This window comes from Oncorhynchus tshawytscha, linkage group LG20 (assembly GCF_018296145.1).
Source record: "Oncorhynchus tshawytscha isolate Ot180627B linkage group LG20, Otsh_v2.0, whole genome shotgun sequence".
Taxonomy (NCBI): domain Eukaryota; kingdom Metazoa; phylum Chordata; class Actinopteri; order Salmoniformes; family Salmonidae; genus Oncorhynchus; species Oncorhynchus tshawytscha.
This window is the reverse complement of record NC_056448.1, coordinates 5,391,512-5,415,394: the sequence shown is the minus strand read 5'-3', so window position 1 is coordinate 5,415,394 and position 23,883 is coordinate 5,391,512. Positions and strand designations below refer to the sequence as shown.

General features: G+C 45.4%; 1 protein-coding gene across 1 annotated transcript in view; it reads left to right on the top strand.

Annotated features, from left to right (window-relative positions):
- Positions 1-5,433: 5,433 nt before the first annotated feature.
- The window catches only part of LOC112219603 (inactive tyrosine-protein kinase PRAG1), a 43,165-nt gene continuing 24,715 nt past the window's right edge, over positions 5,434-23,883 (top strand). The window contains exons 1-3 of the mRNA XM_024380972.2: positions 5,434-5,772; positions 13,112-13,495; positions 13,691-15,501. Of these exons, the coding sequence (XP_024236740.1) occupies positions 13,229-13,495; positions 13,691-15,501 (2,078 nt within the window). The 5' untranslated portion in view covers positions 5,434-5,772; positions 13,112-13,228. The remainder of the gene's footprint in view (positions 5,773-13,111; positions 13,496-13,690; positions 15,502-23,883) is intronic.

Sequence of the window (23,883 nt, the reverse complement as noted above, 5' to 3'; positions counted from 1 at the left end):
AACAGTGGAAGTGAGTTGAACTTTGAACTTATTTTGGGACAGGCCAGGGGTCAGGGGTGAGGCCAGAAGTGAGGTGGGGGTTGCTTGTAGGTTAGCATTAGCAGGTTAGCATTTTTCATCTTGAATCTTGTTCTGGAGGTAGCTCTGCATTGTGGTCACTAGCTGGCACAGCCACAAAGTTATAAAATCTACATCCTTAACCTTAAACTAAGAACAAAAAGCACACAAAATATAGCCAATTTTGACTTTGCAGCTGGAATATCTCAGGGGAAATCACTCGGTTCTGCCTCAATGACAAGACTCATGACAATAAATGTCAACCTGCGACTAATAGCTAGGAAGGGGGGCGAACAAATGAAAAGACAAAGCAACATGGTGATAGTGGGGAAAAAAGAAAACGCGTGCAGGAGAGATGAGAAACACGTGGGATAGAAGGAATAATAGTTGGGGAAGTCGGGGATGAGGGGAAGCGGCACCAAGCCTATTTCCTGCGTGACATAACATTCCTTCGGGTATGCTCGACACTACACAGTGGTACATTAAGCAGTAAGCAGTCCTAGGAGTACAAAGTGCAGCATCACCCACAGTCAGCTAAACATTTGAAAACGAATAGAGGGCACCTCCGTAGGTGGTGGCCATGCTACTGGCTACATATTTTGTCAGTAGCTTTAAATACACTTCCCTGGGGAATGATGTAATGTCCAACCAGTTTGTGTGCTCATAGTCATTGTGTTACCAACACCACACTTTCAAGTCTTCTTTTGACTCGTGAGAAGGACAGAAATCAAAGTTTGTGTGCTCACAACTACAAACGTGGACAATCCATGCCTTCAGAATAGTCAACTTTGCCAACCTTAAATATTGCAAACTAATCGGAAAAGAAGGATTGAGAAACTAATGAGAGCTTAGATAGACGGCATGCAGGGTTGGGGATTGTTGCCTTTTTTGACACAGAGGGAAATCCAGATTATTAAACCATTCTCTGGGATTGGTCTGCCAGAGATATACAGTAAGAAGAATTACAGTTTAGTCAGCAGTTTAGTTTTCATTTTGACAGAATAATCATAACACACCTCCCTGCTCAGTAGTCTCTACCCAATCCCCATTCTTCACCCCAATAGCAACGACTTTGTGGTGAGGTGCCACCCCTCTCTCACACACATACATACACAAACCCCAATGACTCTGGGGTGAGGCTACAATATGACTCCTATTGGCCCAAACTGACCTATCTAACTCCTCCAGTCAAGTGTGAACCCTGCACTTTTTTCTTCTTGTGCTTTAAAACCACTTATCCTTTGGCTGACTTTAATTCAAGATGATGTTGTGTTTAATAATTCAAACAGCTAGCCACAGGAGAGATGCTTGGCAGGCATGGACTTCTTCATGAGATTACACAGCGTGCTGGAAAAGGAGCAGCACGGCCTGCTTCAGAAATAGCACCCTATTCTCTACGTAGTGCACTACTTTTGACCATTACACAGTCCATATACCTTTGGCAACACCTGTCCAGTTTCCAGCAGCATCCTGACACAGCATCTCTCTCATCGTGGGGATGGTCTGTAATCGAGGGACTGTTTGGCAAGCTCCCCACCTTCCACTCATAGCTCACTTCTCACATTGTAAATACTGCAGCAGGCAGGCCAGACAGAGCAGGCAGCCTTCTCTCCTGGAAGGCAGGCTTACAATGTCCTTTTCTTGCTGCAATTGTCTATTCCCCTTCTGTAATCCTTTATAGTTGAATGTGATGCCCAAACATGGCATGTATTCTGTTTGTATACCTGAATGCTTATGCTTTTGCAGTTTGCCTATACACTGGCTTACCTTGTAGTTGGCTACACAGTGTGGGCCTATGATGATGACGGTGTATGCTGTTGCAGTAAGGCTATAGTACAGAGGTCATAATGAATGAGCTTCTCTTCTGTTTCTGTGTTGGCCCGACAGACTGCTCACCTTGCAGTTCATGATGTACTGCCGCTATATACAGTGCCTTCGGAAAGTATTCAGACCCCTTGATTTTTCCCACATTTTGTTAGGTTACAGCCTTATTCTACAACTGGTTAAATGTTTTTTTTTACCCTTCATCAATCAACACACAATATCCCATAATGACAAAGCAAAAGCAGGGTTTTAGACAATTCTGCAAATGTATTCAAGATAAAAAAAACAAAACAGGAATAGCATATTTACATAAGTATTCAGACCCTTTGCTATGAGACTCAGAATTGAGCTCAGGTGCATCCTGTTTCCATTGATCATCTTTGAAATGTTTCCACAACGTGATTGGAGTCAATTGATTGGACATGATTTGGGAAGGCACACACCTGTCTATATAAGGTCCCACAGTTGACAGTGCATGTCAAAGCAAAAAACAAGTAATGAGGTCGAAGGAATTGTCCGTAGAGCTCCAAGACAGGATTGTGTTGAGGCACAGATCTGGGGAAGGGTACAAAAACATTTCTACAGCATTGAAGGTCCCCAAGAACACAGTGGCCTTCATCATTCTTAAATGGAAGAAGTTTGGAACCACCAAGACTCTTCCTAGAGCTGGCCGCCCGGGCCAAACTGAGCAATCGGGGGAGAAGGGCCTTGGTCAGGAAGGTGACCAAGAACCCGATGGTCACACTGACAGAGCTCTAGAGTTCCTCTGTGGAGATGGGAGAACCTTCCAGAAGGACAACCATCTCTGCAGCACTCCACCAATCAGGCCTTTATGGTAGAGTGGCCAGATGCAAGCCACTCCTCAGTAAAAGGCACATGACAGCCCGCTTGGAGTTTGCCAAAAGGCACCTAAAGACTCTCAAACAATGAGAAACAAGATTCTCTGGTCTGATGAAACCAAGATTGAACTCTTAGCCTGAATGCCAAGTGTCATATCTGGAGGAAACCTGGCACAATTGCTACGGTGAAGCATGGTGGTGGCAGCATCATGCTGTGGGGATGTTTTTCAGCAGCAGGGACTGGGATACTATTCAGGATTGAGGCAAAGATGAAGGGAACAAAGTACAGAGAGATTATTGATGAAAACCTGCTCCAGAGTGCTCAGGACCTCAGACTGTGGCGAAGGTTTACCTCCCAAAAGGACAATGACCATAAGCACACAGCCAAGACAACACAGGAGTGGCTTCGGGACAAGTCTCTGAATGTCCATGAGCCCGGACTTGAACCTGATCGAACATCTCTGGAGAGACCTGAAAATAGCTGTGCAGCAGCACTCCCCATCCAACCTGACAGAGCTTGAGAGGATCTGCAGAAAAGATTGGGAGAAACTCCCCAAATACAGGTGTGCCAAGCTTATAGCGCCACACCCAAGACGACACGAGGTTGTAATCGCTGCCAAAGGTGCTTCAACAAAGTACTGCGTAATGGGTCTGAATACTTATGTAAATGTAATTTTTCTGTTTTATATATTTTCCTAAATTAGCCAACAATTCTAAAAACCTGCTCTTGCCTTGTCCTGATGAGGTATTTTGTGTAGTTTGGGGGGGGTAGAGGGAGATAGCTAGGGATGTTAGAGTTTTTAGTTTACAGAGCCAGTAAATTGAGTTCTTACACGGAACCCAAACCGGCTGTGCGCGCGCGTCATCGTGCGCCGTTGTGCATAAATGCATTTTGTCCACCCACACCAAACGCGATCACGCCATGCAGGTTCAAATATCAAAACAAACTCAGAACCAATTATATTAATTTGGGGACAGGTCGAAAAGTATTAATCATTTATGGCCATTTAGCTAGCAAGCTTGCACTTGCTAGCTAATTTGTCCTATTTAGCTAGCTTGCTGTTGCTAGCTAATTTGTTCTGGGATATAAACATTGAGTTGTTATTTTACCTGAAATGCACAAGGTCCTGTACTCCGATAATTAATCCACACATAAAACGGTCAACCGAATCGTTTCTAGTCATCTCTCATCCTTCCAGGCCTTTTCCTGCTCTTGAATTTATATTGCGATTTGCAACTTTCATAAATTAGGTGCATTGCCGCCACTGACCTTGTTCGTCTTCACTCACCCACGTGGGTATAACCAATGAGGAGATGGCACTTGGGTACCTGCTTCTAAGAGGCAGGACTTGCAGCACGATCTGCATCAGAAAGAGAACTGACTTCTATTTTAGCCCTTGGCAAAGCAGATGCTCATTGGCACGTGGAGCAGTGTGGGTGCAATAATTGAATAATATACATTTCTAAATGTATTTTACAACGCACGCGCTCGCGACGCGGGTGGTGTAGTCAGCCTGTTAGGTTGTGTCCCAAAAAAGGAAGATAACATGGAATTTGATTTACCCAAACTTTAACCTGACTATGTAGATAAACCTAGCAGTACTATATTGGTATGCCAGTACATGTCCTCTCCTTTTTTACCCATTCTTCTCTACAGTTCATACATTGACAGTCGATGATGCTTGGTGGTACCTAAATTGGGGAGGATGGGCTTGTGGTAATGGCTGGAGCAGAATTAGTGGAGTGGTATCAAATACAGGGTTTCCATGTGTTTGATGCCATTCCGTTTGCTCTGTTCCAGACGATATTATGAATCGTCCTCCCCTCAGCAGCCTCCACTGCTGTGCATACAATACAATTAGGCCCATCTACAGCTGATGCTCCTAGGGAGATGACAAGTGTTTTGAATTTCCATTGAAAGTTCATAATTAAATGACTCATCGCTTATCAGCACATTAGCCTAATCGTGGGTTGCTCAGGCGAAAGACAAGCACGTCTGCCCCGTGGGGAGGCATGTCAACTCAACTGTGTGTATGTGAATGTGTGTGCGTTAGCGCGAGCGTACGTGCGTGTGGAGACTAGTGTGCGTTATCGCGCGTCAGACTGTTGTTTTGACGAAGCTTCTCGCTGACAGTGATGTTTCACCTTTCAGTTGTGGAATGGGATGGTACCGACAATGCCGAGTTTGGCCTCCTTTGGCCCGGGTCATAATGAGGCTCAGCAGGGGGCTCCTCCCGTCTTTCTCTCTCCGTACAGAAGCAGGAGCTCCGGGGGGCGAGAGGGGCACTCATCCAAGCAAAGCACTGCCTGTCAGAGCCGGACGGGGGAGACTCAAAACCACCCCCGGAGCTGCCCAAAATGCGTGTTTAATTACTTTTGGATTATCTCCCACATACCCTCCTAGTATAATAAGTATGCTGTTTATCATAGGCTATACGCATGTGATAAACATCTTCCGCAGGCGGCCAGGCCTATAGATATGGTGACCACGAAAAGACCTAATTTCATCTTATTTCTCCCACCCCTTCACAAATAGGGCAAAACTGCTGTATAACAGCTCACAAGTAAAATGAACAATTAGACTATATTATATTACGCGCGTCACCTATAGCCTATTCTAGCGAAATGCCCTTGCCCCTGGGAAAGCCACTGATGAACGGCTCGATATGTTGCGAGCAGAGAAAGTGAACCTAGGAGCCGAAAACCACTTTGCAGCCACGTGAATGTGGCCAGACTATAGTCTGCGACTCTGCCTGTAGGTTATTAGGCCTATAGTTGAGGGAGTTCCGCCCCTCGCTGCCGGAGCTTCAAGCTCACTATTCACCCGTTCCTCTACCAGTTCACCTCGCTGCGAGTCCAGAGCAACGGATCAAAGCTAGCTGCTGGGACTCCGCACCAAGCTTCATTTCTCGAGGCTTCCCAACAAACCTTCTCGTTTGTTGTCGGACGCGGGACAAATAACATAAATGAAACACCTTGTTTTGGGGACCCAGTTATTTTATATTGTTTTGGAGGGCGCGAATTGCTGTTGCCAGGCAAGTCAAGTCCGCAGGTAAGCAAAAACATTTGACTCTGCCATGCGTTTTTCTTGCCAGACAGCCGAATAGCACCTCTCTGACCAACACATTACACCTCTATGTTTATTCAAACCAGTGTTTTTTTTATGTCTCTAGGTTGAACATATAGCTGTCCCTCTGTTTAGTAGGCTATTTGCCCCATGTTTATAACCAGGCTAAGAAACCTCAATAGGAATGTCACAGGTGATCCTGCATAAAAACCATTCCTAGTCCAGAGCGCAATCGGATTATAAATGTGAAATGTTATTTAAGACCATGGCTGAGCAAGGACAAGGAGCATGAACATGTCAACATCTATAGATATTCAGGAACTAGGCACGTGCTCTAGGAGGCTGTAAGCATACTACTTGTTTCAGAAAAATGAATGATACCTTCAGGATTCTTAAAGTCGCAGAATAAGACAATACAAAGATCAAATGAGAGTGAAGTGTTCGAATCCTCAATCAAGGAATGGGACATTCTGGATCGATGTTCAAACAGGCGCGGTAGTCTCATTATTTGCCTTCATACACATTGTTATTTGCCTTCGTAAAACAGCGTAATGTTCCGTAGATCCTCACGATAACTCCATATTTCGTCCGTGATTGAGTTGAGAATGTATTGCCCTATTTCGTTAATAAAACGTTTTTGTTAAGTTTATTACACCAGTCGTGGAATGTGCAGAGTATCGATCCATGCGGGGAAACTTCTTCCCTTAGATATATGCGCGCATGCATGTGAGTGCATTTTCAGCATGGAATTACAGGTTTACATACTGTAGTATCAAACTTGTCTTTATAATTGTCTCATAGCTGCTTTCAGTTTGAAAGTGAAGGCACTAGCGTGATTACCAAATGCAGGTAAACTGTATTGGACACTAGTAGTACATGAAATGTGTGTTTTTTTAATGTGGACTAAGTATAAAAGTAAACCAATTCATCAGAGTTTTTTCAGCTGTTCTGTCCTTGACAAAGCCCTGCTCTGCCTCTGTCTTAATCTGACTATGACTGTCAAAAGTGTTGCCACCGAGTCTAACATTGACACAGACTGCATTCCCCACTGCACCACACTAGCCCTGAGCAAATAATGCAGTGTGTGTGTGTGGGGAGGGGGGGGTGATTAACTACTGCTGCCTCTCTGCTGAAGCCTACCCCCTGCTGTCTCTGCCTAGCATGCAATAACAGAACAGTGCCAGGAAGCCAAACTGTCCTGACTGCTGCCGCCCCAACAACACAACACTACTGACCACACACACACACAGAGAGAGAGAGAGAGAGACAGAAAGACAGACAGACAGACAGACAGAGATGGCTTTTTATTTTCAGTCTGAAAGGACAACGTTGACCCAGACCCGCCAATCGCTTTTTAATTTTTCCCTTTTGACTTCTGAAATTCTTAACAGCCATATGAGAATTTTCACTTTCAGGTGTTTATTAAAAAAAATAAAAACAGACTTGAATTTGTGTATTAACTGTCCAGCCATACTCATTGATAATGTTCGCCTACAGGAGTACATACTGCAGAATAGTGTCATTTCTAGCAAGAAAGAGATTAGAGGTCGACCGATTAATCGGAATGGCCGATTAATTAGGGCCGATTTCAAGTTTTCAAAAACATTCGGAAATCTGTATTTTTGGGCACCGATTTGGCCGAATTTATTATTATTATATATTTTTTTACACCTTTATTTAATCTTTATTTAACTAGGCAAGTCAGTTATGAACACATTCTTATTTTCAATGACGGCCTATGACGGTGGGTTAACTGCCTCGTTCAGGGGCAGAACGACAGATTTTCACCTTGTCAGCTCGGGGGATCCAATCTTTTAACTAGTCCAACACTCTAACGACCTGCCTCTGTTTCGTTGCACTCCACAAGGAGACTGTTACGCGAATGCAGTAAACCAAGGTAAGTTGCTAGCTAGCATTAAACTTATCTTATAAAAACAATCAATCAATCATAATCACTAGTTAACTACACATGGTTGATGATATTACTAGATATTATCTAGCGTGTCCTGCGTTGCATATAATCTGACTGAGCATACAAGTATCTAATTGAGCGGTGGTAGGCAGAAGCAGGCGCGTAAACATTCATTCAAACAGCACTTTCGTGCGTTTTGCCAGCAGCTCTTCGTTGTGCGTCAAGCATTGCGCTGTTTATGACTTCAAGCCTATCAACTCCCGAGATGAGGCTGGTGTAACCGAAGTGAAATGGCTAGCTAGTTAGCGCACGCTAATAGCATTTCAAACGTCACTCACTCTGAGCCTTGGAGTGGTTGTTTCCCTTGCTCTGCATGTGTAACGCTGCTTCGAGGGTGGCTGTTGTCGTTGTGTTCCTGGTTCGAGCCCAGGGAGGAGCGAGGAGGAGGGACGGAAGCTATACTGTTACACTGGCAATACTAAAGTGCTTATAATAACATCCAATAGTCAAAGGTTAATGAAATACAAATGGTATAGAGGGAAATAGTCCTATAATTCCTATAATAACTACAACCTAAAACTTCTTACCTGAGAATATTGAAGACTCATGTTAAAAGGAACCACCAGCTTTCATATGTTCTCATGTTCTGAGCAAGAAACTTAAACGTTAGCTTTCTTACATGGCACATATTGCACTTTTACTTTCTTCTCCAACACTTTGTTTTTGCATTATTTAAACCAAATTGAACATGTTTCATTATTTATTTGAGGCTAAATTGATTTTATTGGTGTATTATATTAAGTTAAAATCAGTGTTCATTCAGTATTGTTGTAATTGTCATTATTACAACAACAACAACAAAAAATAGTCCAATAATCAGTATCGGCTTTTTTGGTCCTCCAATAATCGGTATCAGCGTTTAAAAATCATAATCGGGCGACCTCTAAAAGAGATACACTCCGAATCTGTCTGAGTATTGTGTTGTGTTCATCTCTAGAGTTGATGGAGCTGAAGAAATGGACAGCCCCCTCATATGAATCCTCCTTACCACATCCATTCTTGTTTTCTGTTTTGGGTGATAGGTAGATACCCTGTTGAGAACATGGAACAGCAGCTATGACTGTTTGATTCCAGCCAGATCACCCGTAATACAAGTCGGTATTGGACGTCCCTCCGTGTCTGAGGACGTCAGGAGATGATGTGAAAACCGGCCCCTATGGGAAACAGTGAGCACTGTTACCTTCCAGTAGGTTTCGTTTTTGCTAGGGGGATGGTGGATGGGCGTAAGCATTTTCCTCTGATTCCAAAGGCTGCAAGTTCAATACAGTGCCACTGACACGGCCTGCAATGAAAACATGCGGACTCTCCTTCACTGCAGCCGAGGTGAGTAAGACATTTAAACGTGTTAACCCTCGCAAGGCTGCAGGCCCAGACGGCATCCCCAGCCGCGCCCTCAGAGCATGCGCAGACCAGCTGGCCGGTGTGTTTACGGACATATTCAATCAATCCCTATACCAGTCTGCTGTTCCCACATGCTTCAAGAGGGCCACCATTGTTCCTGTTCCCAAGAAAGCTAAGGTAACTGAGCTAAACGACTACCGCCCCGTAGCACTCACTTCCGTCATCATGAAGTGCTTTGAGAGACTAGTCGAGGACCATATCACCTCCACCCTACCTGACACCCTAGACCCACTCCAATTTGCTTACCGCCCAAATAGGTCCACAGACGATGCAATCTCAACCACACTGCACACTGCCCTAACCCATCTGGACAAGAGGAATACCTATGTGAGAATGCTGTTCATCGACTACAGCTCGGCATTCAACACCATAGTACCCTCCAAGCTCGTCATCAAGCTCGAGACCCTGGGTCTCGACCCCGCCCTGTGCAACTGGGTACTGGACTTCCTGACGGGCCGCCCCCAGGTGGTGAGGGTAGGCAACAACATCTCCACCCCGCTGATCCTCAACACTGGGGCCCCACAAGGGTGCGTTCTGAGCCCTCTCCTGTACTCCCTGTTCACCCACGACTGCGTGGCCACGCACGCCTCCAACTCAATCATCAAGTTTGCGGACGACACAACAGTGGTAGGCTTGATTACCAACAACGACGAGACAGCCTACAGGGAGGAGGTGAAGGCCCTCGGAGTGTGGTGTCAGGAAAATAACCTCACACTCAACGTCAACAAAACTAAGGAGATGATTGTGGACTTCAGGAAACAGCAGAGGGAACACCCCCCGATCCACATCGATGGAACAGTAGTGGAGAGGGTAGCAAGTTTTAAGTTCCTCGGCATACACATCACAGACAAACTGAATTGGTCCACTCACACAGACAGCATCGTGAAGAAGGCGCAGCAGCGCCTCTTCAACCTCAGGAGGCTGAAGAAATTTGGCTTGTCACCAAAAGCACTCACAAACTTCTACAGATGCACAATCGAGAGCATCCTGGCGGGCTGTATCACCGCCTGGTACGGCAACTGCTCCGCCCACAACCGTAAGGCTCTCCAGAGGGTAGTGAGGTCTGCACAACGCATCACCGGGGGCAAACTACCTGCCCTCCAGGACACCTACACCACCCGATGTTACAGGAAGGCCATAAAGATCATCAAGGACATCAACCACCCGAGCCACTGCCTGTTCACCCCGCTATCATCCAGAAGGCGAGGTCAGTACAGGTGCATCAAAGCTGGGACCGAGAGACTGAAAAACAGCTTCTATCTCAAGGCCATCAGACTGTTAAACAGCCACCACTAACATTGAGTGGCTGCTGCCAACACACTGACACTGACTCAACTCCAGCCACTTTAATAATGGGAATTGATGGGAAATTATGTAAATATATCAGTAGCCACTTTAAACAATGCTACCTTATATAATGTTACTTACCCTACATTATTCATCTCATATGCATACGTATATACTGTACTCTATATCATCGACTGCATCCTTATGTAATAGATGTATCACTAGCCACTTTAACTATGCCACTTTGTTTACATACTCATCTCATATGTATATACTGTACTCGATATCATCTACTGTATCTTGCCTATGCTGCTCTGTACCATCACTCATTCATATATCCTTATGTACATATTCTTTATCCCCTTACACTGTGTATAAGACAGTAGTTTTGGAATTGTTAGTTAGCTTACTTGTTGGTTATAACTGCATTGTCGGAACTAGAAGCACAAGCATTTCGCTACACTCGCATTAACATCTGCTAACCATGTGTATGTGACAAATAAAATTTGATTTGATTTGAATCTAGCGATAGAAAGTTGTTTTTGAGATTTTAGTTTTAAGCCTCTCAAACCTTATCCATTCACAATTAATACCTAACCTTAAGATTTTGGAGCTAATGCCTAAACTTAACCTTAGACACTTTTGCAACAACAACGTTTGCAACAACTTCGAAATTTGACGTCTGAGAAACCTGGATGAACGTCTAATTCTGACATGAGACTGAGAGCTAGTTGATGATTCAGAAGTAGACCATGTACCACACTGTCTGTCTGTATTGCCAATTCGCTCTATTGGTCACATATTTGAATATAGGCTACATTTGTAACTCATGCTATTGGAACAAGAGTTGGAACAAAAATCAGTGCTCTTTCCGGTGCTTTCCAGACAGTTTGTACTGTGTATGTAAACATGCATCTCAACAAACTCCCCTCCTACAGCCTGTGTCTAGCCTATTAGTTGGTTCCTAGGTATTATTTACATGGGAAACACAAGCTATAATATCAATACCATAAATCGTCCAGTTTCTGGTGTTGTTTGATATTGGATGAGTAACCTCTTATATTATTACGCTACGTATTGCTTTCCTAATTAATTCAGGGGGTGGGGATATGTGTGTGTACTACTGTGAACCATTTCCAAGGTTCGTCTCTAGGTATTTAGCTCTGTGTGAAGAGAGCACGACACCCAGGAGGAACAAGACAAATGAACCTCCTAGTCATGTGGATTTTCTCATCGTCCTTCAGTCTTCAACAGGACTTACACGGGGAGAGGTGTTAGTGGTGCTGGGGTGGTGGTGTGAGATTCACCCTGGTGCGACTTGCGCCTCTCTACATTCAAGGCATTCCGACCTCTGTGATGTTTCAGACGTTCTAGAACGTGAGACTGCATTCTAAACGCCTTTATGTTCCTGGGGGTCGTGTGGGTTGAACAGAAAGTAGGATCCTCTAATTTAGGAGCCCTGGGAACGAGGACAAAGCTGAGAGCGTCTTAAGTTACAGACAACACTGGAGTGGAGTGATAGTGGTGGGGCTTGTTGAGTTTACCACTAAGGGCTTGAAGCCTGTCATAGTTTCAACTTTTACTGGCACCTCACACAGTCAAACACTTGATGGATTTAACCTAAATTAATGGGTTAGAATCGATTGGAATCAATGGTGCATTAGTGTAGAACCAATGGGACATAGGTTGATCACTGTCATTGCTTAAGCCTTTTCTGGTACCGCACACTTTTTGCCGTGGGTCAGAGAGAAAATGATGCTGTTTTATAGCTCATCTCATGCTATTGTTTATATTTTGCCATGAGGCTAAGAGAACATTTAGCGGTTTTTAAGAAATGTTCCTGCTATTCTACACATTTTGCCTGGTACCACACATACAGTCAGAGACTGGTCTCTGACATACAGTCAGAGACTGGTCTCTGACATACAGTTAGAGACTGGTCTCTGACATACAGTCAGAGACTGGTCTCTGACATACAGTTAGAGACTGGTCTCTGACATACAGTTAGAGACTGGTCTCTGACATACAGTCAGAGACTGGTCTAGCTAAGTAATGGGTTAGAATCGATGGGAACACTTGTAGCTTCCCACAGTGTCATAGACGGGATGGAATATATCCTAGTAACTCTTAAACAACATGATCATGAGGTGTTTACTGTCGTCTTTCTATCCGAGTTCATCCTGCAGACAGACAGTTTGGTGATTCCCGAACCAGACATAATGCCAACTCTGTTAGTTAGAGGAGAGGAGAGGAGAGGAGAGGATTGCACCTTTTGGTTTTCACCAGTGGGTGTGAAGTATTTTCATCCTGACTCAGTGATCATTGAGCAACACCACAATCCACTATCAAATGCCTGTTCCTAAAAAGTGTAATTCATTGCGTTGATATGAATGAAGATGTATTTCTTAATTCAGTTGGTGTTGAAATAAGTATGCTGTAGGAAATGCTTTCAACAGCGCCTTATCTTCATAACCTCCAGTGTTATGCTCAGCTCCCTGAACCTCTGCTCAAGCACTGTATGTATGCTCCCAATAGCATTCCTTTGGGTTGAAATGGTTATTGATTAACTCTTGAAGATCAGACAAGAAACAGTACTGAGAATCGCCACAGCAAAATCCAAATCTGTTCACTATCCATTTCTGATTTCTGCTTTCCTCTCTGCAGATCTTCTGTACAATCTTGTGACACCAGGCTTCTGTGTACCGGTCAACCATGTCGGATCTTTCCATTGCCTCCACAACCAATCAGTGACGACCGCTAAACGTTTGTTTTCGGACAAACATGTCAGCCTGCGGCGAGTTTGCAGAACACGTGTGGAAACCCGGATCGTGTAAGAACTGCTTCCACCCGCATAGCGCCCACTGTGCCAGCGGGGGCAGCATCGTGTCCTGTGGTGCCCTGAGGGCCAGTCTGGGTGGAGAGGAGGAGGATGGCCAGGGGGTAACCGTGCCCTTGCTCTATTCGAAACCCACCATCGCTGTCCGCCCTACCATGATGCACCCTGACACCAGCGACATGCTGGCAGATGTCAACATGAACATAGAGCAGGTGAGATCTCGCCAACTCAAATACAGATTTGTGAAAATGCACTCCTTTGCATTTTACTTCCTATGTAATGACCATGTCAATATATAATAAATACCCAATAGAAACCCATAGATTTTAGAGTCACTTAATTAAAGTGATTCAATAAATTACTGTATGTTTTCTATAACCATGTGTTTCCCCTCCATGTGTCACCAGGAAAATCAGAAGAGTCCAGGGGACAGACTGGGTCTTAAGATGTTGGACCTGTCCCCTATCTACATAGACAGTAACGGCTGTAACAAGGCCCTGAGGGAAGCAGTACTGCACAGTACTACAACCCCTGGGAAGATGGACTACCCGTGCAGCCGCTTCTCCCCTGGACCTCTAAGCCCCCTGTCCCCTCTGTCCCCGTCTGCCCTGCAGAAGGACTCTAGTATGATCATCAGCAGTATCTTTGTGACCCAGGAGGATGGCCACGGCCGGGGGCCTCATAGTGCCCACAATCTGAAGGAGAATGGGAATAGCAACGGGGAATTCTCCTACAGGCAACAAATCACCAAGACTACCAAAACCACCAAGAGCACTTACAATGGGAATGGTGTCGACACTAGGGCGTCTTCCAAAGTCCAGGTCGTCCAGGATGTACAAGCACCTTTGGGTATTGCTATCAACATCATCGCCACGGCAACCACGACAGCCTGTAACGGCATTGGTAACGGTCTGATCACCGCCACAGCCGCCCCAAGTAACGGGCTCACGTCTGGTACCACAGACTCGTCCAGCACTTATTTCGTCCCAGCCTTAACCGCCATGGGTTCAGGGGCCTCTCCGGGCCTACTAGTGCCCAACTTTCAACCCTGTGGAGGTGGCAGAACCAACTCCTTTCTCTCTGAGCCTGTCTCCAGCCTGTCTCTGTCAGACTCCTGCTCCTATCGCAGCAGCACAGACTCCCTCACGGGACCCGATGGCTTCAGACTGCTGGGGCCAGATAGTCCCACTCCTCAGAACCTCTCAGCCTCCTCAGCCAGCCCTCCCTCAGAGGGACAGACAATGTCTTCAGAGCCCATCTATGCTGAGAGCACCAAGAGGAAGAGGAGGCCTCAGAGCGCTGGGGGGAACGGGAAGCCCAACCCCCCCCAGGCCCAAAAGCAATGCTCAGAGCTGGAGCTCACAGGAGAGGGTCAGAACCATAGGGCAAAGATAACTGTCATGGCCGCCCATACTGAGGAGAACAACCGGACCTTCTACCTGAGCAGCCCGGACTCAGCTGTCAGCACCCAGTGGTCACATTTCAGCCCCACGGCCCTCAGCAACCCTGGGAGTCCAGCCTTCAAGTGGCCCTCTAGCTCCTCTGTCACAGAGACATCCTCCACACCATCCCCAGCCTCCCCTGCCTCCCTCCAGCCCAAGCCCCAGAACAGCCCCCCTATCCCCCCCAAGAGGAACAACCGTTCCCCCAAACCACTCCTCGGGACCTCTAGTCTCTCCCCAGTCCCTCTCCCTGAGCTCAGCATCCAGGGAATCCAGGCTCTGTCTCTATCCCCCAGGGAGAGCGACGTCCAGGTGCAGGTGAAGCCCCAGGTGGAGCCCCACAACTCAGCCTCATCGGAGGTCCGGAGGCACAAGCTCCACACCACCGCCTGGACCTGGGAGGGCCGGATCGAGGAGGAGGAGGAGGGGGAGGAGGGCCATGCCAAGGAGAGTTCCTCTCGGAACAGGGTGATGGGGCTCATCAATGGGGCGGCTGTCTGGAGGGAGGCCAGGGATTGGAGACCCGCTGGGGGGTTGCAGGGCAGCACCCAGACCCTGCCAGGCACCGTGGCCAACAATGGTGCCAGTCAGAAACGGAAGCAGGCAGGCTGCAGCGGCGGCAGCGTGGAGGAGGGCAAACATAGCAGGGGCATGTTGGCCAAAACGCAGCCGTTGACTCCGTCGTCCGTCTCCAGCCCGGTGCAGCTCTCAGCAGACGGGAAGAGTTCAAGCCAGGGCCCCACTCCTCCACCCCCTCCGCCTAAGAAACACCACAGGTAAGAAACTGGGCCTAGGCCGTTTGTTTTTACACACTGTATGGCCTGTGGATGGCATTCCTGAGAGGGTAGAATGAAGAGCAGTCATTGTACTGTGGTGAAGTATCTTTACGCATCTTTGTCGTTGAGTCACTCTTCCGTACTGTACGGACCTGGATTATTTCCCTCACACTGAGCATTGTGCCACGGATGGTGTTCCTGAGAGTGTAGAATGCACGATGGCGAGTCTGAAAGAGCAAAGGCCATGGCTGGTCTTTGCAGCTTACTAGTTGAATATACAGTGTTGTCATTGAGTTCTGTGTTTCAGTCATTCGAGTTGGAATTAGATGGCTTGCTTCATGTTGATGAGACAACATTTTAGGCAAACGTGATTCTTAAGGTACCAGTTCAGTTAGGTGGTTGTTTGATTTCCACTCTGTCATTTTCTTTATAGCTTTTAAAGGCTCCTCACTTACCCAATGCACTGCTCTGGTTCAGGCATAGTATAGTACAGCATGCCAGACAGACCATAGAATCGAGTTCGAGTCTTTACAGTAATGGAACTCATTCATCACTAGGCAGTACATAAATTAAGCAACGCAAGGGCATTAACACTTGCTTTATGTAGTGTAGACATTTTAAATGTCCCTTGTACTCTAAAAGGTTTTTGCTGTTTGATAATTAACTATTCACTTGTCAGACTATTTTGGGAACACAGCAGATGAATAGTTTCACCCCCCCCCACCCCTTTGGTGTACCTAATCAGCTGACTAGAGAGGTCTGTTGTAGCAGCCATGTGGTTGGTTCTCTCTCTGCGTGTGATGGTTAAATGTCGCTCCCTCGTCTTGTGCAGTGATGCAAGGCGAGCGAGGCGACCGTGCCTACTGTGATCTCGCCTTTCATTGTGAGATTATTCAGCCGGTATCAGCCTCCATTCTCATTCTAGAACCCGTAGGATCATTCAGACTGTTCCGGGAACCAGTCTCAATGCATTCCTTGTTCCATTTGTAGTAGTCTAAGGCTGGGGTTGCACAACGCAACTCGGAACACAACTTTAGTTGCTTGCAACTGAGTTGCTTCTTGAGTGCTCAGTGAAACAACCCTTGCATCTAATTAGCATCTCATCTGCAAGGTTGTTACATCCAGTTGAAGCTTTTCAACTTCATGCAACTAGTCGTAAGAAACAGCCAATGAGAACTTATGCTTTTGTCACATTCGAAGGTTTGGAACGCCGGCCCAGTTGTCATGTCAACAACACAGACAGTACATTATGAAGATAGGCAGAAACTGCTTCTCCAATAGAAATCCCTGATCACACTTGTAGGCGATGACATGACAACGTTAGTTAGTTAAGCTCATGCGTAGAAATACATAAACCGGGTCTCACAGTCGCCTGGCGCCGAACTGCATTACGCGCAGGCCCGTCAAAATCAAAAAGACACTCCTTCCATATGAAGGAGTTTTTCACACAAATTAAAACGGGTCAGCTTGTCACTTTCACCAGGTTGGAGTAACAACATGTTCAATTACTTAAGACATTGGCTCAAATCTAGGTTGTGCTTAGATTACAAGAAAATGTACAACTAAGGACGAATCTTTCACTTCTCATTGACTTCTCAAACCCCAGCCTGGTCTGCTTGGTCTGTTTCGCCAGCGTTCCCGGATGTTGATGCTATCACAAAAGCTAAAGGCCCATTCATTTTCATTGCTGCCCCATTGTCACAATGTACAAGGCCTAATGCAGCAGATGGCATGGGGTGAGTTTAGAATTCTCAAACAATATGACAGAAGCAACTTCAATTTCATTTGGCTGTTGCATGCTATTTGAACCGCGTTGGAGTCGCTTCATGTAACAGCAAAGTTGTTTGAGATGATGTCACTTGCAACCTGCAACTGCAAACTAAAACTGCGTGCAAGTTGAGTCCTGTAACTGCAACTTTTTGTTCTAAAAGTCAAGAACAAAATGGGCAGTAAAAATGTTCCCTGTCATATTCTACATTTGTTTTGGCCACCACACAATAGATGGGACTGGGGGGTCCTTGTGCACTTGTCTCAATGACACTGACAGAGGCACACACAAAGAAAACATTGTCAACTAACTAAGATGGTGATATGTTATTGTGCATCTGTCTAAGATGTGAATATGCGTTTAACTAAGCTCTAATTCAAATGTTCATGAAACAAATCATTTAACTAAGCTCTAATTCAAATGTTCTAGAAACGAATCAATGTTTCTATTATCGGTAATAGCTAGTTGTGACCTGCCTATGAAACAAATATAGTCACATGGCGATATAAAATAACCTAGCTGTTAAACTCTAGTGACATTTCCCCATCTACTATTTAGACCTCAGATTATTAATACACGCTGAGGTTTCTGACTCATATACCCAAAGCAGAAGGAGACATAGTTTGCCGCCATGTTGACGTCAAGTGGTCATTTTAAAATAAACCTTGCTTTTGTCGGGCATGCTGTAGGTTTAGAATACAACTGCAAATTCCTCAAGTCCTTGCAGAGTTCAGAACAGAGCAGCTTTCGGTGTTTGGTCAACAAGAATGTGCTGATTCTCTCCTGGTTTTCTGTGTAGGTGACTATTTCGACATCTAATTTCTAGGTTTTAAACTGCAGGGAAGCTGTAGCAGTGTTCATTGTGGATTCATATTAACGTGTGTTAAAAGGGTGTCAAACCCATACAGCATTAGGCTACGTTATTGGGCAGCAAGGTCATTGAGGTATCAGGATGATCCCAGACACTGTTCTACCTCTTAATGATTTGGCAACTTAAAGTTTGACATTTGAAACTTTTCAATATGAAACAAATGAGTCAAAGTAGCGGCTTTTGTTTTGGCTGGCTGTAGGGAACTCTAGAACCCCTGTTGCTGATTGCATTTCCCAGACCCTTATTTTTGTTGTAATACTAGTAAGCTGATGCATCTGTCCCATTATATTATGACATTGCTAGCATGCTGCTACTGATACAAATGCACTTTCTAGAGACACATGCGGGAACATGCCTTGCCCTAGCAACCGTTATGCTTTTGGGTGTTTCGTTTCGTATTTGTTTTCCAGGAGCTTAACTGTTATAGCGCACAGTAGGACTAGGCATGAACTGCCACGCCGGTTCTTCCCGTGTTTAAACAACATGCCTCAGAGTCACGTTAACCCTCACATAGACTTTACAGTCAACTTTCCCTCTGTCAGCTTCACAAGATCTCCCCTCTCTGTCTTCTGCTAAGAAACAGCCAGATGACAACAGATTCAACTTCACAGCTCACAGTTCACCCAATATAACTCCGGAAACATCAGACTTTAATCCCACAGAGACAACGTGTCTTGGAAAGCCTTTGAGAAGAGTGTAAACACAGGAAAGTGGAAGACAGACAGTTTGTGTGTCCCAAATGGCCCTTTATTCCCTACACTTTTGACCAGAGCCCATAGGGAATAGGGTGCCATTTGAGACACATCCAGTGATGCAGTGGTGCTTCCACAAGGCTGAGAAGGAGGAAAACAGGCAAACCAACCAAACCCTGATGAGGCAGCATTTTTGTGTGATGAATCATTAAAGAACCAGATGGTTGAGAAGTCTGTCCTTCTGACGACGGGAATCATCATCATCAGTTCTTTGATCACTGTGAGGAACCAAACAAACGTCCTCACTGGGAGGTCCTTGTGTGAGGTGATACTTTTGATGCAGTCCTTTCATCCTTAGTGGGTCATTCCATGTGATTTCCGCAAGCCTTGATACCCACCATCTCATATTGCTCCGCAATCGTTTCTGTAGATGGAAACATAAAAGATTAGCATTCCTGAAACGTGATTTTTGTTGCAATTTGATCTTTGAGAAAATTAAGCTAATTGATTACACCCAAATTGGCCATTTTAATTTCTAGGGTTCACATAATATTCAGTAAATATTGTATCTTACATCCAATTTGGACCAAACTAACAATGAGTAAGACATGAGGAATCCAAAGAAATGGTGTAAAGTCACCCACGGACCCGCCACACTAATCCCAACAACGAGTATAGAGTATCAGTTCTCTGTGTCTGGTAGTGTGGAGCTGCAGCTCTGAGCATTTATCTTCATCCTAGGTCATGTATTCTCAGTGGATTTGGTGATGTTTTTTTCCCTCTGTTCAGAGAAATTGGTCATTGAAGTTGTTAGGTTTTATGTCCCATCCTACATCCTGATATTACCAGGTTCTGACCACTCGATGGTGCTGTTCCTGTTATTAGGTGATTTACAAAAAAAAAAAACACCCCCTCAACGATAAGGGATATTTCACCCAAATTACAAAGTTATATTAGTCTCCTTACCCTGTAAGTGTCTGTGGACAAGGTATGACAGCAATCCATGCTTTGGTTTAGTTTACAAGGCCACTGTTTCAAATGCTAACGTTTTAGCATTTGTGGCACAAATCCAATGCAAGTCAATGGTACCAACAAAAACAAAGCATGGGTTACTGTCACACCTTGTCAATAGACTGCTTACAGGGTCATTGAATTTTTTTTTTAAAACAATGCCATGATGGTGGATGTTGAAATGCTCTTCATTGTGCTTTTTGAGGTGGAACAACCCTGGTGACAGTTGGTCCAAACCGTTGTACATCTCATATGTATATACTGCACTCAATACCATCTACTGTATCTTGCCTATGCCGCTCTGCACCATCACTCACTCATATATCTTTATGTACATATTCTTTATCCCCTGACACTTGTGTCTATAAGGTAGTAGTTTTGGAATTGTTAGCTAGATTACTTGTTGGTTATTACTGCATTGTCGGAACTAGAAGCACAAGCATTTCGCTACCCTCGCATTAACATCTGCTAACCATGTGTACGTGACAAATAAAATTTGATTTGTGTGTGGCCTACCATCTTACCCCCATCAGTCCTGTGTGTGTATTATGGGATGTGGGTGTGTCAGTTAGGTCAGGGCAGGACACCTGGAGGGGTTGCCTAAAGTAGTGGAAGAGCAGATTGTTGCCTGGGGCAACTCCCAAACTGTCCATGGCATGAGGTGCCACCCCCAGCCAAGATCCGACAACCCCCCCCTCACCCCGAGATTAGCTTTATCCTTTCGGATGGCAGAGAATAGACTAGATAGCATAGTTGCTGGGTTTGAAAGAGTACAGGGGAAACGCTGCAGTGAAGAAGTGTGTTTGTGTGGTTTGTGGAGGTTGTGAGACGGGTGTTTTTATTTGGCGTTTAAAAGGTGCCATTGCTTTTTCTGTGGAGAGAGACTTTAAATACACACATGACTCTTGTTGAGGGAGTGTTGCAATACTTCATAGTTTGTGTTTTTTTTGAACGAGAGTAAGGACCTGGAATCATAATGTGTCTGGCCATCCTGCCTGGACCTTTGCTGATACTTCAGGTACTGTATGAGACTTTTCTGAAAACATACCTTTAGCCAAACTCTGTTGAACAAAAACAATATGGTCTTGTAGGTATGATTTAGTGAACTTTCTTTGTTGCCCTATGTTGAATAAGATGGTTCTAATCTTGGTCAAATTCAGATTCTGTATTGTGTTTTTGGAAGTACTGCAAATTAAGGTTATTTTTCGTCAGACCAAAACCATACAACTTATGGACTGAAACAATAATATTGCAGTAGGATCGAGATCGTTAGAGGTCAGAGGCGATCTCTTGTCAGGTGTCCCCGATAGGTTGGCACTGCTTGTCAGAGCTGAGAGCTGAAACCAGCCCTGTGTGTGAATCCATTGCCTGCTGCCCAGATAGGAGATGCCCGTATCTATCTGATTACATAAACCTCCCCATGTCATGCCTTCCAGGTGTATTTCTCCAGGGTTGGGATGTGGATGGAGGTTACAGGCTGCGTCCTAAATGGCACCCTATTCCCTTTATAATGCACTACTTATGACCAGAGACTAGGGCTCTCGTCAAAATGAGTGCACTATGAAGGGAATGCGGTGCCATTTGGCATGCAGCCCCAGTCATCTGGATAGGAGGTGATGGGGTGAAACGCATCTTCCATAAAAGACGGTTGGCGACAGACGGATGTAGGATATATCTGAACGTTAAATGGGTTATATCCATCCTGGGAGCATGACTGACAGAGACCTTGAGGACTCATAAAACATAAAGCTCTCTAAGGCGTAGCTCTCAGCGGTGGCAGACGGAGCACTGTGAAACGAAGCGTTGCTGCACCACACCACACGTCCCATTGCTGCTGCTGCTGTTGCTGCACCACACCACACGTCCCATTGCTGCTGCTGCTGTTGCTGCACCACACCACACGTCCCATTGCTGCTGCTGCTGTAGCTGCACCACACCACACGTCCCATTGCTGCTGCTGCTGTTGCTGCACCACACCACACGTCCCATTGCTGCTGCTGCTGTTGCTGCACCACACCACACGTCCCATTGCTGCTGCTGCTGTTGCTGCTTGTAGTTCTGCTCTGCACATGTTATGGGTACAGTGACTGCTGCCCATAGAGAGAGGAGATAGGGAGGGAGGGAGGGAGGGAGGGAGGGAGGGAGGGAGGGAGGGAGGGAAGAAGGGAGGGAGGGAGGGAGGGAGGGAGGGAGGGAAGGAAGGAGGGAGGGGGGAGGGAGGGAGGGAGGGAGGGAGGGAGGGAGGGAGGGAGGGAGGGAGGGAGGGAGGGAGGGAGGGAGAAGAGGGAGGGAGGGAGGGAGGGAGGGAGGGAGGGAGGGAGGGAGGGAGGGAGGGAGGGAGGGAGGGAGGGAGGGAGGGAGGGAGGGAGGGGAGGGAGGGAGGGAGGGAGAGCCCTGTGGCTATACATTAATATACTTCCCAAAGAGGGAGGGAGGGAGGGCCCTGTGGCTATACATTAATATCCCTGGCAGCAAGGCAGTGGTTTATGACTGGCCTGCATTTCATATGACCTTGTTGCTGAAACAATGGTCACTATTCTTCTCAAAATAATAACTAACCTGCATTTGCAAGGCAAGAAAATTAGCATTGCAACAGCATTACAACACACCAACGTTACTGGTGAATCACTGAATGGTCCTGGAGTTGTGTGAACTCTTCCACACTTACTTCAAGTGAGTCGCTCTAGATAGGAAGTGTCTGCTAAATGCTTAAAAAGGAAATGAACGGTTCAGCCATTGAAACAGAATCTAGTCATTCTATGTCTGTAGTGCTATAAGTATGTGTCACAGTGTGTCACTGGCTGCTGTCCTTTATTATAGATGGGATCATTTTGTCTTGGAACTGATACAAACTGTTGTGTTGCCTGTGTGTCTTATTCGTTTATTTGGATCCCCATTCCCAGTTACAATCACAGCAGCTACAGCTACTCTTGTGTGTGTGTGTGGTGTGTGATGTATGTGTGTGGCCTCTTCACAGCAGGTAGTCCTCATCAGGCTGTGTTAATGTTGTATTTATAACCTTGCTAGCCTAACACCATGTTTAATTAACAGGCTAGCTTGCGGATGCTGCAGTGCTGTTGCTGGAAGAAGGCTACAGGAATGCTATTTTCACAGCCAGCCATGGTGATAGGGTAGCATACAAAATGATGATGCTGTCACTTGACTTCATATCATAACATTCACTCAGTTTTCTCTATATTGTCCAACAGCAATGAGCCAGTTATAGATCTGGATGGTATTTTCTGAGTAAGACCCGCATGAATGCATTCAGGGACCCTATATGTACATATAATGTACTCTATAATAATGTTATGATGAATTATCATAAGAGTGGGCTTCTCTATTGCTATTCATAGCAGCACATGACTCCCATCAATGGTCCTCATATCATCCTCTAACACTCTGTATCGATCGCTAAATAGGCTACTTGCCAAGGTCACCCTCTGGCTCTGTGAAGAGAAATCGTGTTCGCAGTAATCTATTTCAACCAGAACTGTCCTCCTCGATTCCCTATTCCACCATTTTTCAAATGGAAATATTCATAATGACTGGGCTGGAACAGAAATAACTTTTAGATATGTTACTGTATAGTAATAGTACAGATGTAGTACATAATAGTTTAGATCAGGGGTGGGCAAACTTTTTGTGAGGAGGGCCACATCTGGATTTCAAAATTCAACAAAGGGCCGCAGAGATTTTGTTTCACCGATTTGTTCCTCAAAATCAATTTGCGGGCCAGGAAGAGGGCACTTATTTTAAATATATAGGTCTATTATTATTTATACATACTTTCTATCTAGTTTTAGAGTTTCAAGTTAGGGATGATAAATGAAAAAAACATCTTAACGTTTAAATGGCAAAACGTTTGGGTTTCACGGTACCTTTCACATGGTTAAACATTTGGACAGTCTTGATACAACATATTGAACAGTAATGCAATGGTTCATTGGCTCAGTCTAAAGCTTTGTACATACAGTGCTGCCATCTAATGGCCAAAAATGAAATTGCGCCTAGATTCCTAAGTCATATATTGGCCTTTC